The sequence below is a fragment of the Sinohyriopsis cumingii genome, chromosome 11 (assembly GCF_028554795.1).
Source record: "Sinohyriopsis cumingii isolate HCF-2022 chromosome 11, ASM2855479v2, whole genome shotgun sequence".
Lineage (NCBI taxonomy): Eukaryota > Metazoa > Mollusca > Bivalvia > Unionida > Unionidae > Sinohyriopsis > Sinohyriopsis cumingii.
Genome location: NC_142971.1, coordinates 91,335,496 through 91,356,100, shown reverse-complemented (window position 1 = coordinate 91,356,100; position 20,605 = coordinate 91,335,496). Strand labels below are relative to the sequence as shown.

The following is a 20,605-nucleotide window of genomic DNA, read 5'->3' as shown; positions in this document are numbered from 1 at the left end:
GAAGCTACTGACTTTCAAAGTAAGAGTGTTCTTCCTTTGGTTAAAGGAAACAGTTGCACTGAAATATGCTCAACAGAGTCTATGTTCTCATCCAGAAATAAAATGTATAAGCAAAATCTATTTTTAGCAATACTTATCTTGACATTGGACCAAACGACCTGGGTTCTTCCTTGGATAAAAGATGCACTAGATTGTGTTTAAATCTGTTTGCTAAAACTTAAGTTATCTTTTGTTTTTTTAACCAACACTGACCATGACCCTGATGCTATTGACTCTAAAATCAATATGGTTCTACTTAGGCTAAGGGAAACACACTAACAAAGTTGTTTTGAAATCAGTTTACTAAATTTTAAATTACCCTGCACCTACTCTCTAAAAAGCCCTTCATTACAGCAATGCTTCTGTTAAAAGGCTGGTATGGACATTAAATTCCATTTCTTTATTCAGTAACAGAAATATTGCGTACATGCAATATGATTAAAATCATATCTCCACTGTCCTACATGAAGATCTGATAGTGAACACTTAGAGGTCATGTTCTACTGACCTTTGAATTAGCCAATGGAAATGCAGTTTTCACAAATCTGAAAGTGAATCAAATTGTTTGGCACATATTGATGTTCTCCAGCCATGATGCCAATTCTCCCAAATGAGAAGATACACAACTTAGCTGATAAAATTAGTGATTATGGCAATAGCATAGGTTACCAGAACTTGACCCCTAAGTGGTCGCTGTCACATCTTGATGTAGGACACTAGAGATGTGATTTTAATCAAATTGTGGGTGTATGTATATGTATTTCATTATAAGGCAGCCCCACTATAATATGGTATACTCAATGGCTCTCATGAAGAGAATTATAATAATAAGTGTTGTAAACTATTATACCCCACAACTATTGTTGGTAGGGCATAGAAAAAAATTAAATTACAATTATAAAATTATTTATACACATAAAAAATTGCATTTACAAGTACCATCATAATATAACCTGGTAAATCTTTGAATAAAGACTTCATCAATGGAATGCACTGCTTTTGAAACAAGACATGGATGTGACCTCGCACTGCAAGTGAAAACATGATTTCTGCCATTTAAACCTCAATAAATGCAGTTAGTAAAATGCTTTAAAAAAACAAGATAATCAACAAGAAATGTTAGGCAGGCAGCGAAGCTGTAAGCACATTTTAGATTAAAGACCTCATTAATGAAATGCAATGCTACTGAAATATGCAACAGCACAAACCTGAGCACTACAAATGAAGACTATATTTCTATATTTCTACCACTTAAAACTTCACCAAGTGCAGTTGGTAAAATGCTTTTAAAAAAACTGGATAATCTAGAAATCAAGCATTTAAATGATCATTATGAGGTATTGTATTAATATTAATAATGCACCAAGTCCTCTCTAAGTTATTTTTACACACTTGCACAAAAGGAAGATTCATTAATTTGGATGGGGATATGAACAATCATTGTAAATCATGGAGAAAATTAGTCACATAAAGAGACTGTCACTCTACTGGCAAAAAAAGAATTTGTAGGAATCCACAGAAAGTCCAATCTTCCCTCTTCTTTTTCTTTTCACATCTGACTGTTTAAATCATATGTTCCTGAGAAATTCCAACACACCAAAGTTTCAGTAACAACGAGAACTGTGTTGAACATTGATGCCCTAACAGAGGTCCTTAAATGCATACTCCTCAAAGTGCATTACATTCCTATGAAGGATAATACAAGTGCCACAACGCTGTAAAGTTGGCTGTAAGATGCCACCTGAATAAAATGGTACACTTTGATAACTACATCACCTTCAATTTATTTTGCATTTTATGTGATTTTTTTTCTGTACGACTACTCTAGAACAAGCTGTGAAGATGTTACCTAATACGGAGCAGGAAAAAGTCTGGAAATCTTTACTTAAACAGATGGTGTACAGGGATGACACAATTACAAAGGAGCATGTGGCAGATTCCAGAATGTACAAATAACATCAATATAAAACATTTGAGTTACCTTACACAGTATGGTTTTAATCCCTCTTTCTTTAAATTCATTTGAATCTGCGATTAAACAAAAAAGACAGAACCCAGTCTATGTGCTCATATACTAATGTGCTGAGACAATGGAGACTAAGGTTAACACTCCAAGGTCAAACCAGCCTTATGGCAGCAATACATTCTAACAGAGTATGAACTTTGTGGAGAGCACCAGAAATTACACCAACACCAAACATAACCAAGACAAGTGCAGCAAAAAAACAATAATTTGCCACAGCCTTTGTCCTTGTGCCATATTAAAAGAAGATCAGTGAGCTATTTTCAAATGCTGTCAACATATATAACATGCCAAGTTTGTTTCATCATTGATTAACATTATGTACTCTGGGGCCCTTAATTGGAGGGTGGACTAACACACTGTTCCAAATCACTCCATCACCTCTGTTTGCATAGGTTCAAGTCTCAGGCTTGACTAATGTAGGTACATAAGAAAGCTTGCTAGTAGCTTTTCATGGGTTAGTGATTCTTCCTGGGGTTCTTACTCCACCAGTTATACTGGCCACCATGTATAGCCTATCTTGTGCTGACAAATGGTGTTTAACCCAACAACAACAACAACATTATGTACTCCTGACCATCATAATTCAATGAGTTATTAAAATGACACAATTCAAATTATTTTTCAGCTATATCCACATATTGGGTTCAACACCATGAGGTCCATATGGGCCTGATATCGCTCATCTGGCTTATGTAACTTTAAAGCTGATTGATTTCATTTTGCAGTTTTCTGTAGTATTGAAGGAATGCAATATTTATGTAAACTATCTCCCAAACTTCATATCATATTGATACAAGTCCTGATTTTAATAAATTAATTTTTCTGAAAGAAAAAGGCATAATTAACGAGCATGATCACAATAAAACTTGTTTAAATGATCACTATGAGATATGATTTATTAATTTATTATTATTTTCTTGCATTGATTAAAATTAATACACAACATGTGTTCATTGAAATTTAAACTATCCAACTTTTTATATATGTTGATATATAACCTGATTAAAATAAATTAATTCTTTTGAAGAAAAACAAACCCAAAACAACAACACAATTAATATGCATAGTCACAATCAAACTCATCCAAGATCTTGGATGATATAAACCCATTTCCCATGTTTGATAGCAATTGGACAAGCTGTATAGTCTCAAGATCTATAGTGGTAACAAGTTTAGCCAATCGGATGCAACAGATACATATCTTGCTTATAAAACCTGTCTATGACAATGATAATTCTAAAAAATGTTAACAAGGTGGTGAAAAATCTGATTGGAATTTGGTCTCCAGACTTGTAACAAGCTTAGCAACATACAAGACTACTTCATTATTATGTGCAGATCTTTCTGATAATCAAATTCATCCAACATGATGATAATACAAGACTATTAAAAAAATCTGATCAAAATCTGATCAGAAAACATTCATCGATTTAAAGAAATTTCATTACATTACATTGTACAATTTCAGCATGGCTCAAAAATATTAGAAAATTTGTAAACACATAAAAGCACCTGTTCCTGCCCTACTCATTTAAACTGATAATTAATCATTTGCTATGTTTTACTTAACCTGTTGGTTTAACAAAATATGTTGGTTTTGCTTCCTTCTGTTACTTGTGACTATAGTCATAACAGTATCCACATAACTGTGATAAAACTGAACAGCGGGAACTTCTGAACTTCAGTAAGTATTGAATTTCCTCTGTACTAGAGAAAGCGTGAAGCCAATTTCAGATAAAATGCTATGTAGCACACCACGTGGCTACCAGCAATTTCATTATTTCAGTTTGTCATATCAGTCCATAGATACTGATAATGCAAATTATTGAAATAATCTCAATCATAGAGACATTTTTGATTGGTCTGTTGGTTTTAATGGCACTTTTAACATGTTACTGGCCTTATCACTCTAAGGATCCTAAGGACACAATGAGGCATCCAACCAGGACTGGCCTCAGTAGGTATCTGAACCATTTACTACAAGCCCAATACTCAAATGACTGACCTACTATGTATGACTCCCCTAGACATTGATTAAGTGTGCTATTTTTGTTTAAAACTGAATGATAAAGACTGTACACTGGTAACAGATTCACAAAGGATATATCAAACAGAGTCAATCATGTGTACAGGCAAAAGCTTATATATCCTCCTTTTACACAAAGGTGACAGCAAAGTTAGTATAAGGAGGTGATTAAATAAACCATAAGTATTTTCCTAATAAAGTTAAGCAATGGACTCAAATATGACCAACATGACCATTAACAATTTCTAATTAAGTGAATAGGCCTTACCATATTTATATTTCTGATTACAAAGACAACTAGAAATGTAAACATAAATGCCCAAACTAGTGAAAGTAACCTAAACACAAAATTTAACCAGATCGATGAATTCAGAAGGGTAACACAATATGTATGCTCAAACGACATTTATGGTGGAGCATTTTAAAATGTACATTACGAAGCCATATTTTATTACATGAATATATAATACAGAATATATGAGAGAAATTCCATGAGAATGGTGCACATTTTTATATTATGGGAAGAACATCTTATGATGTCAGTGCATGACAATTTTTTTCTTCTAAGTAAGTTGGAAATTTTATTCAATAATAAATTCAGAGAAATAGAATAATGCACTAAATATATCTAACCCATACACTTGATAAACTTAATGGCCATGTACAGAAGCATTATTTTCAGACATAAGGTCATATTAGTTTAATAATCCAGTGCAGTATCATGCTCCTTCGGTGAGTCAGTTAGGTTAGAAAACAAAGAAAAAAGTGCATAAATATTTTTAAAATTACTAAATCCAAATGGATGGGTTTTTTTCAAAGAAAAACCTGCTAGAGTGCTTGGAATGATTACCTCCTGAAAATTAGAAACATCAAAATAAAAACATTAATTCAAACCATAAAAAGCAACATTTATTATAAACCATTAGTAACAAGAGTTTATCAAGAATGAGCACAGTCTATAAATGCCCATGTTTAATAGTCTTCTTTGTAGATAACTGAAATTGTTGTACAGAAACTACTTATTTCTATAAGTCATAGTGACCTTGACTTTACAACCCCAAAACTGATAGGCTTTTTCTTTAATTCAAGTGTAAGTTATCAACAATGCCTGGTTCATGTTGGTGTGTAGATCTAATATTATTGTGCTGAAATCATTCAACTTCTTTCAATCAGTGACCTTGATCTTTGACCCTTTCATCTCAAAATAATTGATTTCTTCATTACCCATACTGCAAGCTATCTACAAGTTTTGGCCCAGATATGTGATGTGAACTAATGAAACAGTAGAAACTTTTTTTTTTTTTTTCATTTGCAGTGACCTTGATCTTTGCACCTCAAAATCTATAGGTTTCTTCTTTACCTCAAGTGCAAGCTGTGCAAAAGTTTAGTAACTGTGGCTGGTGGATAATGCAAGTTACTGTGCCAAAATGAAACTGGTAATATATAGCTGGATGGAAGGACAAACTCAACACAATATAAAAAAAGTCAGTCTAAAAGACTGCATAACCATTCAATCACACTGAACAAAATTAGAGGTATATTTATCACATGACTGCTGTGTTATTTAATTTAACAGTACCCACATCGTATTTTCTGTACATATGTAACACTTTTGCTGTCAAACATTATATCGTAACATCATGCAATTCTAAAATGTAATATTCCAGGAAACCAACTATATGTCTTTTCACTACTTTGCAGTTCCATCATATAAAATCTGTATTTTCATCATGTAATTACACACAATCTTAAATCTGTGCTCATTTTCAGATCAAATTTGTGATTACTGTCCAATAATAGCAATCTTTTCCCCATCAAGTAAATTCTAAGTCTGCAGCTGTAAGAAAAAGTTTGTCATCAATGCCAAGCGCATGCATCCAAGTTAACAAACTGACACTCTACTGGGTGAAAAAAATTATCAGGAATTTATGATTAAATTGTTTCTTCCTTTTAATGGCTGAGTGTTCGAAACATCTGTTATGTTTTTCAAAGATAACAAGATTTGGAAATTTGTTTGCTGTGGTGGACATACTTTATGTCAGATTGGTACTATTTTCATTTAGGACCAAGTAGATACCATATGAAGTCTTTGATGAAAACCCCATTTCATTATGATCATTCCTTCAGGGAAAGTAGTTACAGCCATAATGGCATTCATACTGGAATTACAATTGGCACTATCTTCATTTAGGACTAATGAGGTATCATAGAAAGCCTAATGGAGAAAATCCCATGTTGATATAGCCCTCCATTTAGAAGCAGAGATAACAATATTTTTTATATGGCTACCATCATGGCCATATTGAGGGTTAGTTTGCATCATTTTCATTTAGGACCATCTTGACACCACAGAACCCTTCTGATGAAAACCCCCTGTCAAAATGTCTTTCCATTTAAGAACAGCAATAACAAGATTTTCAATATGACCGCCATGGTGACCATATTAGATATCAGATAGGCACCAATTTAATTTTGGACCAACAAGACATTATAAGAAGTCTTCTAGTGAAACCCAATGCTGATAGGACTTTCCATTTTGAAGTAACAATAAGATTATGGGTGCCATTTAGTACTAACTAGACATCCTAAGAAGTCTTTGGTGAAAACAAAATGTCCATATGATCGGCCATCTAGGAAAAGTAACCTAACAAGATATTCAAAATAGCCATTGTGGTGGTGATATTAGAGGTCTCTGCATTACTATTTTTATTCACGACCAACTAGACATCACAAGAAGTATTTTAGTGAAAATACCATGTTGATATGACCATCCATTCAGGAGTTGATATATAGAAGTTTTCAAGATGGCTGCTTTGAGAGCCATATTAGGCGTCAGATTCACACTATATTCATTTAGGACCAACTAGCCAGTATAAGAAGCCTTTGACTGAAGAAAAAAACAAACCATGTCAATATGACTTCTGGTTCAGGAGAAGTAACAATAAGATTTTCAAGACGGCTGACATAGCAACTATACTGGGTGTCAGATGGATACCATTTTCCATTTTGGATCAACTATACTTTTTTTTAGAGAAACACCATGTTGATATGACCATCTATTCAGGACAAGTAATGATAATCATTGTGGTGGCCATATTGGAAGTCTGAGCAGCACCATTTTCATTTAGGTCCAACTAGACCGCGGGATGAATGTGTGTTAAGTTTCATGGCAATCATGGAAGTAGTTTAGGAGGATTAGCAATACAAAATGTGCTAGTAGACGGACAGATGGATAAATGATACCCCACAAGCTCTTTGGGTCTAAGGCCAGTTGAGCTAACAGACTCTCTGATTCTAGGTTTAATTTTCTCTCTGATTAACCGTTCCAAAATAATGCAAAGATAAGATAAAATAAGAATTCTTTATTTCTAACTATATAATCCCTACATCTACATTAAAAAATAGATATAAATTCAATGCATATAAACATAAAAGATCATATATATCTTATGTACAAGTATACAGACACATCTACAAAAATGGACTGTACAATGCATTCTTAAGAATGAAATCAAGTAGCACATTTAAAGAGTAATTTGTTCCATCTACTAATAATACAAAAATTTAAATGAATGTCAAAGTTCCACAGAGATTTCAATATAAAGTTCTTACCATAAGATATTCTTTTCATGATTGAGAATATATACTTTCTCATTAATTCGTCCAAACTGAATACAACTAACCTAAAGACTGTACACCAAGTGGAGTTGTGTTGCTATGGGTGAAACAAGTACACCACAAGATGGCAATGTACAAGAGTCCCTTGAGAGATTTGATGTTCTACTGACCAAAAAGAATTTCCAGAAAAAGTTTTTCCTTTTCAAATGCCAAGTATTGAAACCATCTCTGATATTCATGAGAAACTCAAACACACCAAAATTTGGTAACAATATTCTTATATGTTTGTGTTCACAAGAAACCTGAAAGCGCAGTAGGAATTTTCAGTCATGGCCTTTGACCTTGAACCTAATGTAATGGATAGAAAATAAATGAAATGGTCTCAGACAATATCAAGATTTAGCCACATGTTAAATTTGGTTAAATCTACAAATAATATTTCTAGGAGGCAAAAATAAAAGTTACTGAAATTGTTATCATGCTAGATACTATTTTGATATATCCACACACTAAATTAATGATAAAGATCCATTCATGATTGTTTGCATCATGCTAACAAGTCAGTACAGCTCAAGACTGAAGTCAAAACCTTTGACCTTAAAATCAATGTCAGAAAATAAATTTGTTCATTGAAATTAACTAAGTATGAAGTTTACCAAAATCCACTTGTATATGTGCAAGTCATTGTTTTTGTAAGCTTAGTGAACAATGTAATTAATGTTTTTACTTGCCCACAAGGTCAATTAGGTCAGTCAAATATGAATTTGGAAGTTAAGATCTTGCATGGGGATAGGATAAACAGAAATAAACTCTAGATATTCAAAGAATTAAGGTTGACAAATTATTTCTGTTATGAAAGTGACACCGGTGTTACATAAAGTCTTTGAACAGTTCACACAACAACAATAATTTAAATAAAAAAATCATAAATTGTATCTGCTCTCATGTCTCTGAGTGTAGTAAAGTCACAGCTGCAGCCAGGTATTTGCTAGGTAATAAATACATGTCTTATCTTTGCCTTTGTATTTACATTTCATGAAATTCAAAAGTTTCTCCTGCCATTATGTCTTAAATGTTCCATTACAAACAGTGAAATTACCAGTTGATGCCAGCTCTGTCTTTGAACTAAAATTTTTTAAGTTTAAATAACATTTTATTTCCTATAAAATCCAAGTTGTAATAAATATAAAGATTCTGTTTTCATAAGCATGCTTTTGTTTAAATGTACCATTCTGAATCAGTGATACATACCTTCGAAAAAGTCAATAAGAAACTGTATCTTAGCATACAAGTTCAAGTAATGTAATGGCAAATCTGTGTTCTTTTAGTTGTGAATGTTATATTTTAAATGCTGACTAGTTCAGTGATCAAATACAACAAGACTTTTCCATGCAAGAAAGCCTAATATGTTAAGGAACAAGTGAATTATTATGAGAAAATATCAACAAATCTAAAAACACGGAGGGAAAAACACAAACTTGTATGCTTTGGGCTATACATACCTTGCTTCTGACTGTAATTCTTACTTCACCATCTTCTACAATGTACATACAATCAGCAATTTCATCACCCTAAAACAAAGAAAGAATTTCAATTTTTCTTTTCAAGTATTGAATATTAATTTCCAATGATTGGAAAGAGGTCCTATAGCTATAGAAAAAAAACAATCTGTTCTATCTTTGGGACAGGTGCAGAGATTGTAGCAAATGATTCAGTGAAGTTATAAGACAGTTCATGGGAGAAATAGAAAAACATAAATTATAACTTATACAGAAGAATTTTCAACAAACTGGTGTCCCAAGAGTGCACTTAAATGCAAATATACAATATTTAATGATGTGAAATCAAATTATGATTCTCACATGCCAAAAAATATCAAGTGAAACAAGAACATGGCTAATGTCTCCCACCAAAAAGAGCTTCACACCCAATGTCATTCCAATCAATCTAATAACAAGGTGCTTTTCACAAACACAAATCCCCTTGCCAATAGGAGCACATTTGATGTTGCTGACAATATACAGACTTGCATGAAGTAAAACAACAGTCACTCAATAATGAAACTTAAGACACAGTGAATTACTTTTGGTAATGTTGAGTTATTGAGATACATCCACATATCACTTTTCAGGTGTAGGCAAAATAAGGTCAGTGGTACTGAGGATGCAATATGCAAAGTAGATGAAAGTACAACATTCACGCGATCCTAAAAATTAGGTCAAAGTTACCTAGTTTTTTGGATGGCTGAGTAACTTTCCTCAAGATGCATCCACATATCATAACATACTCCAGGTGTAACAACTACAAAGCAGAAAATTCAAAAGTTTGCCATACATGGAAACTGGATCATTCTGAATTAGTTTTAGTATGGTTAACCTTTCACTGTGAGGTATCAACATAACAACTTTCAAGATTTTAATTAAATACTGGGTCCAAGATATTGAAGAGTGTAACAGATATTTGAAAATACAAGTCATTCAAACATAAAAATTGAATCACCATGACTCATTTTGGTATGGTGGAGTTACTTTTGTTGAGATTATGCACACAACAATTTTTAATGGTTGAGGTGATATAGAATCCATGATATTGCAAGTGTAATGAATGAATATCTAAAAATACAAAAGATGCTCATACATGAAAATTGGGGCAAATTGAGCTAATTTTGATCTGGTTTTTTGGTAACTTATTTCCTCTGAGATGTATCCACATATCAATTTTCATGAATGTAAATCTGATAGGATCCAACATTTTGATGGTGCAACAAATCAACTGCTTAAAATTCAAAAGTCATTTTACCATAAAAATTAAGTCAGTTACATAATTCTGGTATTCACGAGTCACTCTCTATAACAATGCATCCACACTGCAATTTTCACAAGTGTAGGTGAGGCAGGGTTCAGGATATCGTAGGTAAAAAGAACAAATAATGAACACAGACCAACAGGCAAAATACTAAATCCCCATCCCCCTTTGCATGCTAGGAGATAATAAGTACAGAACGCAGAATACTCAACAGATTGTTCATTTAGCCATGCCTTTGTTGTGTACTGGCCTTAACTTAAGATGTGCAGAATGTGCTCATCAATAAACTTGTCTGAGCTCTTATTCGCAAGGTAAGTGTCTCTAGCATCTTTCAAATATAGGAATAGTGTTGAAACTATTGGAATTTTATTTTGAAAATACAGAAATTACAGGAAATATAAATAAGAACCAAGACGGGGTAAATGTATCCTTTTCCATCACTCATAAGCTCTATCATTTTATTGAACATAATGGATGTAAGATTTTCATCACTTTCATTACCACAAATCAAACATTAGAAAAGTTATGATCATCCATTCAGGACAATTTATGACTAAATTTTCAATACAGAATGTTCATTAAGGCAGCTATATTTTAAGTCAGATATGCAAAAGTTTCTTTCTGGACCAACTAGGCATCATATGAAATATTTTAGTGTTGATAAGAGCATCCAATCAGGAGGAATAGCAGTAACAAGATTTTCAAAGTGGCTGAAAAGAAAGCTGTAGCTCCACAATGATACCAACAAAAAAATGAAGACTTTCTATTTGCGCCACAAACAATCTAGTGGAAAAACATAAAATTTTTAGACCTGACTTTTTCAGGCCACAATTTACCAGTTTCAGAATTTGAGTTAGTTTCTGGATTTTAGACTTTTTGTCTTCAAGTCTACAGCAGACCAGTCCAAATTGCACATGGACAGATAAGCAACTCAGTTTTGACATGAGGTGTATAAAAAAGGGGTCAGGTAACGAGAATCAGAGATCCAAAAAAGAAAAATATATATAAAAAAAATAGAATTTCACTCTTCTGTACATGTGCGGATGAAATAGTCAAACAAAAAGAATACTGTATCTTTTATACACCTAAACAAAAATTCAGAAACAGATCAGAAGTAACCAAATATATTGATTTCCTATCGCCATTTCAGGCAAAAATGAAAAGAATCTCCAGAGGAAAAGAAGTCAAACTTATTTTTAAATGGAAGCCTGTTGATGAGGAACTTTGCTTCTGCACAATAGCATGAACAGATTCTCAGAATCTCTCAGTACTGTGACCCTGTCTTCAACTTCAGAAGTTACTTCCTAGCTTCTCCAAGAACAATGTCTTCATCATTATGTCAATATCAATAACTTTCACATCTTCAGGTACAGTGGCACTCACAATGTCTGCATTACAAAATCTCCCCAAAATGGTATACACCAACTTTGGCATTCTACTGTACAACAGGTGTCCTGCAGGTAATTGTGATGCTCACTGAACAAATTCTAAGAGTGGTAAAACTGACAGCATAAATAACAATCTGCCTTTAATGTCGTGTCGTAATATTTTTCCTATCCTCTTGAAGTTCATATTCCTTGGCATGGTCCTTAAATTCTTCTCCACTCTAGTCAAATACTCTTGAAAACCCCATATTGATATGAGCATCTATTCAGGATGAGTAGTGATAAAAAAAAAATTAAGAGGATGCTGTGGGTGGTCATATTGGACATTAGATTGGCACCTTTTACATTAAAGATTAAGAATACATGAAAAGAAGTCTTCTGGTGAAGCCCAATGTTGCTATGATCATCCATTCAAGAGGAGCAGCAATAACAAAATTGTGGTGAAAACCCCATGTCAATCAAATTTTCTGTTCAGAAAGAGTCATGATAATAAGATTTTCATGATGGCTGCCACAGTGACCACATTGGACCATATTCATTTGACCCAACTAGAAGCAAGAAGTGTGAAAAGTCCATGGCTTCATGACCATCATTCAGGAGAGTAGCAATAACAAGACTTTCAATGTAGCTGCTGTGACAGCATACTGGATGTCTGCCATTATCATTTATTTAGGACCAACCATATTATTTTATGCATTTTGTGCAAAGTTTAATGCCAAATGCCCAGGTAGTTTGGGGGAAGCAACAATAACAAAATTGTGCTTGTGGACAGACTATTTCATAAGCTCTCCTGGTCAATAACTGGTCAAGCTCAGAATTAAAACAGAAAAAAATGCCAACTCGGAAACAAGTTACATGGAGGATGAGGTTCACAACTTGCTGCTGAATGGCATGCTGCTTGAGCATTTAATTTCTTCCAAAAGAAGAAATACAAAAAGCTTTCAAGCACAAATTGTAGAAGCACTTCAGGTCAGTGAATCAAACACCACATTAAAATCAAGCAAACAAAGGACAAAGACCTGCCTGCTGAAGTTGGACTATCGGGTTCATCACACACACGCTCCCAGATGATATTTCCCAAGCACCTCAGCAACACCTGCCTCAGTTTCCAGTACTGCCATGAATCTCAGAGTCTGATGCCAGATGTTACATCCAGAATAAAGTGAGGAGGTTTCCAGCCCCAAACATGTACAAAATGACAACTTTCCAGATCTAGAGTTTGATTGGCTATCCGACTTAGTAATCTTAAAGCGGAGGGCGCCAAAAATCTTTTGCAGAGTATATAAAATTTCAGCTGGACAAATACACATCAGTCAGATAATATCCATCACCGATTCCAATGGTGATTTTGTAAAACTATATAACTCTGATGTCCTGAACTGGAGAAACAGAACACTTCCAATACCTAATGTTGACTTCTTTGGTAAGAAATTCTATATGTATTCAGTGCACACCTCTTGCTAGCAAAAGAAACTCTTACAGAGCTGGGGAACCAGTGACAAAATGATGAAATATGTTTCATCATAACAATGTGAATATATTGCTTTTATTCTTAACAAAAAAACTGTACTAAAGGCAAATTTCAATGAGCAATTAGTGCTAATTCCCTCTTTGCATGTTACACAGGTTGCATCTATTTGCTGAATGTGTGTAAAACAGCTTAAAGATGCAATTTCTGGTAGACTGTAAAATTCCTGCTAAGGAGACAGTCAGTAGCCTCGTTTGGTTTCCAAAGGCTAAATTTTGCTATTGCTGAATGCTGAAGTTGGTGACTTTCTCTCTCAAAATTGCAAAGCCAAATATAAAAACAGGCTATATTTATTGGTATCCAGAAACGTTAGAACAGTTTAAAAGACATCAAGAAAAGCTTTGATGTCCTTAAACAGGTTGCCACTTGTCTGTACAGGCTGTTGAGGCCCTGCTACAACCATATTTTCTATGTAGCAGTAAAGTTCAACTATAATAGTGTATAGGTGTATCTGCTGTTGTCAACATCTTGGTAGGTCAAGCTTAATGCTTTCCATTAAAATTATTTGCTAAACAAATTTGCAGACCTTGACCTGCACATCAGTCATAGTCTTGGGCCAAGTTGTTTGCATTTTGGCCCTTTTTACACTGAAAATGGGAAAATATAGGGGTATATTAGTCAATCGCAAATTTAAATAATTGATTTAAAAAGCCAACACACAACTAATTCATCTCTGAACATTTATTTACATATGTTTCAACTCATCTCATTACTTCTGTTAGAAGAAACATGCCGAGTTTAGTGAACTCAAAACTCACTTGGTAAAAATGTAGCAAGTATTAAGCTGGATATTTCTGAGTAAGCTAGAACACTATCCATCATTTCCTAATGCAGTTAAAGATTCAATAGGTAGGGAATCATCCTGCAAGGATAAAGTTTCAAAAAGTAGGGAATCATCCTGCAAGGATTCAACAATGGCTGTATTAGTTCAACAGCACCAATTTCACAACAAACAAGATAAGTATCTCTAAGAAATATATGCAGAACATCAATGATCTTGTCCAAGCTCTTCTAAAATTAAGCTTGACAGCAAACTTACTGAAATCTAAAATCAAAAAATGTGGAGTGTTCACCAGTATGTGTATTAGTGGTGCCAATACTAAAGTGAAGAACTGTCATAACCCAAAGAAATATGCATAAAATGTATTCATTATCAACCTGCATTGCTACTAAGGTAAGTTTCATAGACAATTTGCTTCAAATGTCATTATAAATGGTGAAACTAAAGCGATCATGAGATTAAGCATAATCAAGGCCTGAGCTAAAATGATCAAGGGTCATTATTAAAAAAACTTTGAGTATATTGTGCTTGTTGACTCATTTGATCTTTTGCCGGGTTGCCTGAGCCATGATGTTTTCATTAGGGACCTACTAGAGATTACAAAAAGAATTTCAATAACAAGCCCATGCTGGTATGACCATCCATTCAATAGTAGTGGTAACGAGATTTTCAAGATGACATCTGAGGTGGCTATACTGACTGTCCAAGCCAAACCGTTTCTATTTAGGACCAATTAGACATCATAAAATGTCTTCTGGCGAAAACCCCATGTCAATCTGTCCCTTTTCAGGGGCAAAAGCAATAAACTACGATTTTTAAGATGGCTGCTGTGGTGGACATAATGGATACTAGTAAGTAGTCACCATTTTCATCTAGGACCAGTAAAACATCATTAGAAATTGTTTCATGAAAATCACCCATTCAAAAGAAGTAGTGACAAGATTTTCTATGGCCTCTGTGGTGCATATATTGGATGTCAGTGCAGCACAGTTATCATTAGGACAAATCAGACCTTCGAAACAATGTATCCCATAAACTCTTCTAGTCTATGAGAAAAAAAATTATTTTGATATGATGGTTTAAAAAAAATAACTACTCGATGAGAACAGCCTCAATGCCAAAATACTGACTGAAATTCTTGATACTGAAGTATTTAGTTGGTATATGTAATAGCATTTGTATGTTTTCAAGAGCTACTGCATTTTTTGCATCATCAAGCATGACTCACCTCAACTTTGATTCCATAAAGACATAAATAATAATATTCCTCTTGACATTCCAAGTTACAAGACTAGGCAACAAAGTAAATACATACCTGTTTAATTATGACAGTACCAGGTTCAAAAGTCTTGCTAACTAATGCATCAGCAACATTCATCCGCTCATATGCCTGTAAAGACAAAAAATATTAATAACACGGGTTGAAGAAAATTAGCAGTGGACCTTGCAGTTTGTCTAGCAAGGTTACCAATGGTCAAGTATTTATAACTGTGTAAAAGTCAACTAGTGGAATGTTATGCAGTTTTCTCATGTAAGTATACTCCTGCCTCTTATGCATTCCACCAGACTTCTAATAATGGAGATCAATCAAGCATTTATCTTCCAAACAACAGTCCTTCAATGGGACTGATGTTCTACAGGCTGAAAAGAATTTCAAGGAATTCAAGGTAAGCCAATTTCTTCTGTCTTTTCATTTTTTGAACTACTGAGCACAGAAAACATTGTGAACACTGGTGATAACTCTAGCATATCAAATTCAGTAACAATATCTAAGCTGACATCTTTTAAAGAAACATGTAATGGCAGTAACATATACAGTTCTCTGTCATGGTTGTTAGTTTTTAACCTCAAATAATGAATAAATAAATCACTAGACCTGTCTCAGAAAATATAAGTCAAGCCATGGTAGATCAGTTGCATCAGTCTCATAATACAAGGGTCATGAGTCCATATCTGACCTAGTCAGTTGCCTCTATGTGTCTTTAGGAAAAGCACTTGGCTCCTATTTCCTCAGCATGATAAAAGTTAATAAAGCATTAAAACCAACCCAAAAATTGTCAAGATATACCTATGTACTAAATCTGGTTAAATCTTAAAGTATTTTTGGGGATAAAGAAATTAATTTTTTCATTTGGCATTATTCAAGGTATTCCTTAAATATACACACAAACTGAGTTTGATAAATTCACTTGTAGTATGTGCAGTCATTGCACTCACAACCGAATGAAATATAAATATTCAAGCAATGACCTCAGACTTGACCCCAATGTCAGGAGTTTTAAAACTTTATGAATATTTGAATATATTGGTAGTAAGATTTACACTATTCTACAAGAGGAGTATTGATAACGAGACATTTTGGATCATCTCTATTGTGCCATGTTGGAGGTCAGAGAAGCACTATTATTATTCAGAATAAAATATATCTGTCTATAGTCTTTAGGTGAAAATTCCAAGTCAATACAACATTGATAAAAAAACAGCCATTCAAACATTTTTTGAATCGCCATCAAGCCAGTCATTTTGGAGGTTTGTATAACATCATTTTAGGAACAAAACTATATACTGCATGGTAGAAGCATCTCTTCTTTATATTTAAATAGTTTGGCCATCCATTTAGGAGAGGTACCTTTATTAAGATGTTTTTTTTTAATTTTGGGAGATCATATTGTCATCATTTCATTCTGGAGCAACTACACAGTGAGAAAAGTTTTACTTCAAAAGAAGCAGTGATATCAAGATTTTCAAGATGCCACTATTGATCAGTAACATTTTCATTTAGGACCAACCAAAATGTACAAAAAGACTTCTAGTGAAAACTCGGTCAATATTACCCGTTGCAATGGTGATAGCAGTAACAAGATTATCAAAATGAACACCAATGAAGCCATACTGGACATCAAAAGCCTCTATTTATTTAGGAACAACTAGACATCGTAATGATTCCTTGAGTGAAACTCTATAATAGATATAACCATCCTTTTTGGAAGAGCAGCATTAATAAGATTTTCATGATTAATGCCACGGCATCCATAATGGATGTTAGATTGGTACCATTTTATTTTCTCATTTAGGATGAACTAGACATCATAAAAGGTCTCCTAGCTGAAACCCAATATAACCCTCCACTAGGGAGGAGAGCGATAATTAGATTTTAAAGAATAAAGTTATTGTGGCCTTACTGAATGCCCAAGGGACACCATTTCCATTCAAGTTCAAATAAACATGACAATCTTTGGTGAAAATTCCATGTCAATACACCCATTCCTTCTTACAGAGAAGGGATAAAAATATTTATTCTTGATGGCCACTATCATGGCCATCTTGGATGTCCTGAGGTTAGGGATGGTTAATGAATTGAAAATTGTAATGCAATATATTATATTATTATATGCTCCTTTTTTTCCCTGTTAACTTTACACTGTCAGAATCGTTCAGTATTCCCCAATACTGAATGCGCACAACAATACACATATAGCATTCACGTGCATAACGGAACTACTTTCTATTGTAAACAAACAATGGACGCAAACGCCAGCACTTTTGATTTGTACACAAATCATGTACACTCGCGTAAGAGGCTCTTTACATTGTGGTTGTTTAACTTTGTTTCTGAATGAACTAAAACATGTTTCGTGGACTGCAAAAAAACTGTTTTGGCACATTCCGTGTTGATACAATGTTACGGATTTTGGCTAGCTACATTATATAAAAGACGGAGGATTAGGTCCTTACAAATAACATACAAGTGACAAGGCATATACTGTCTTCTTTAGCTGGTGATAAGAATGGCAAAATAAAATATACTTACAGTTTTACATCTTGAATTTCCTCAAAATGTATTTTCTTAATTCTGTAAATCCGAATTACATGAGCCATGTCATAGGTTTTCAATCTGGATTACACATTTAAATTGTGCTGTAATTTCGATGATAAGTGCAATTGCATCCTCCTTACTGCACTCAAAATGAAATAAGCATTAAATTCCATAGCGTCTTTTTGATAATTGCAATTGAAAGACTTCATATTTTTCCCACATTATGATTTTAAACATTCAATGACAGAAACAGAAACACATTTGCAGACGTAAACACGCTTCTCCCGCGCCACTTCAATCCGATGTATTTCATGTATAATTTGCACAGATGAATCCAGTCCAAAATCACAAACTTTCGTTGAATCGAAACAAAATACCAAAATATATTCATTCCAGATTAAATGGAAAAGTTGTTGCAATGCGCATTCATTCACAATATGACTGCAAATTTCAATTTTAACTAGACACGCCATTTTCTTTCAAAAGTTATGTCAAGTGTGCGACTAAGTTCAAATTTATCTGGGCGGAGTTATGTGCGCATTAATAATGATGTCATTATGTAATGACAAATCTGTGCTTGTGTATTTAGTTTGGAATATGGCATTCATTCATTTACGTTGTTTCTTAAATTGTATTTCGTTTATATAATTAAACCTTAGGTAGAATAAAAAAAATGAGCATATATAAAAAGGTTACTGCATTTGTATGGGAAAATACAAACTCATTTTGTCGGAAGGATATACTGCACTCCAAGGTTGTGCAGTATTCCATCCCAAAACGCGTTCATATTTTCCCATACAAATGCAGTAACCTATAAATATTATGCAAAATATTGCCAATATTGTTGTAATATATAGAGTTAAGAAAGGATTACAGATTACTATTAATTTATTGAAATAAAATGATCAGAAACTACAAATAAGTAATTAAAATTATTTAATTACATAGTTAAATACAATTGTGAAAATGAATAAAATGCTGTACAATAGTTGCAATCAAACAAAGAATAAAAAGAGGTACAATTGAAGTCTTTTGTCTGAACATTTGTGATTAACTGTGTTCATAAACATAAATGCATAACACTGCAACTTGGTCGTTTGATTGCAATTTATTAAATTGCCATTGAAATCACATGAAGGAACTGATATCATTTCTTTTTAAGCAGACGAGCATCAATATGATATGGTTTAAGGGCTGAAGGTTGTGCGTTTACTATATCTCAAAAGGGACATTTGTTGCTTGGATGCACTATTAGTATCTAGCAAGCTCAGCTAACTAGGAAATAAGTGCTCATGATTTTTCCATAACTTAAGAGGATTAGAATGAATGGGAATCAAGAGAAACACTCTTAGTACTTATAACACAATTTCAATGTTTCTTGAAATGCAGTGTGCAGTAATTTCTATTGTGAGATTTTAAAAACCTTGGTAAATTAGAGAATGATTTGAGTAAATTGTCAGATGATGACATCTGCCTGGCTGATGAGGTAATGGCTTGTCTAAAACCTCTTTGTTGTGACAAACCCTCTTTGCGCCAAGTAAGTTACAACCATTTGTATTATCATGCTTCTTCATTGCAAACTTATTAATAGCATTTTTGAACAATGTGATGATGACACTACAGTAATAATCCAGATGAAAAGGACTGGTCAATGATAGATACACACACCAAGAGGAAACTCTTATCATACCTTCTGCCTTGGATCCATGTTTTAAAGCATTACCTTATCTCAGTGATGCATGAAGGTATGAAATTTTGCAGAATGCATCAGAAATCGTTGTTTGAATGAAAGCTGAACATGACACTGATCACTCATCTGCAGATGACAGTGGGCAGTTAGAATTGCCACCTCTGACACTGCTACCCAAGCAGTTATCTTTGTCAGCCAATTTGCAGGAAGCATAAGTCAGACATTGGTAAAAGTGATATGATAAATACAAGTACATGTCATTCTGGCATGCAAGAACTTTGCTATGATCTCTACATAATGGTGCTGAAACTTCAGAAACACAAATGGAACAACTAGAAGAACTTAAGAACTATAGAGTGTTTTGCAGAGTTGATTTGTGTTGATTAAGCATTATCGCCCATACTGGGCAGATGCATTTAAATGTATTCTTGGTTTGTGGAATTTGAGCCAGGGATTGTGATTCTTTTTAAAGTCACCAGCCCTGGGCCTGTGTCTAAAAAAAAACTTTCTTTGAGCACTGGATATTTTTCAGCAATAACAAGATTTTTAAATTGCGGACAAACTTTACATCATAACAAGTCATGTAGTGAAAACTCCATGTTGATACATGTATAACCATTCTTTCAGCCATAACAAGAGTTTCAAGATGGCTGCTGTTGTGGTCATATTTGTTGTCAGATTGGCACTATTTTGATTTAGGACAAAACTAAATATCATAAAAAGTCTTTTAGTGAAAATCACATGCTGATATGACCAACCATTCAGAAGAAGCAGTGACAACATTTTCAAGATGGCTGCTGTGATTTACTTACTGTAATTCCATGCACATTTTGGAGCAACTAGACCACTGGCCATGTGTGTAAAGTTTAATGACACTCCTCGAAGTAGTT

At 33.8% G+C, this 20,605-nt stretch overlaps 1 protein-coding gene across 1 annotated transcript in view; it reads right to left on the bottom strand.

Moving 5' to 3' along the window:
* The window catches only part of LOC149788982 (cAMP-dependent protein kinase type II regulatory subunit-like), a 246,554-nt gene that overhangs the window by 30,401 nt on the left and 195,548 nt on the right, over positions 1–20,605 (bottom strand). Inside the window, exons 9-10 of the mRNA XM_089975138.1 lie at positions 15,524–15,598; positions 9,212–9,280 (exon numbers count right to left, since the gene is read on the bottom strand). Of these exons, the coding sequence (XP_089831264.1) occupies positions 9,212–9,280; positions 15,524–15,598 (144 nt within the window). The remainder of the gene's footprint in view (positions 1–9,211; positions 9,281–15,523; positions 15,599–20,605) is intronic.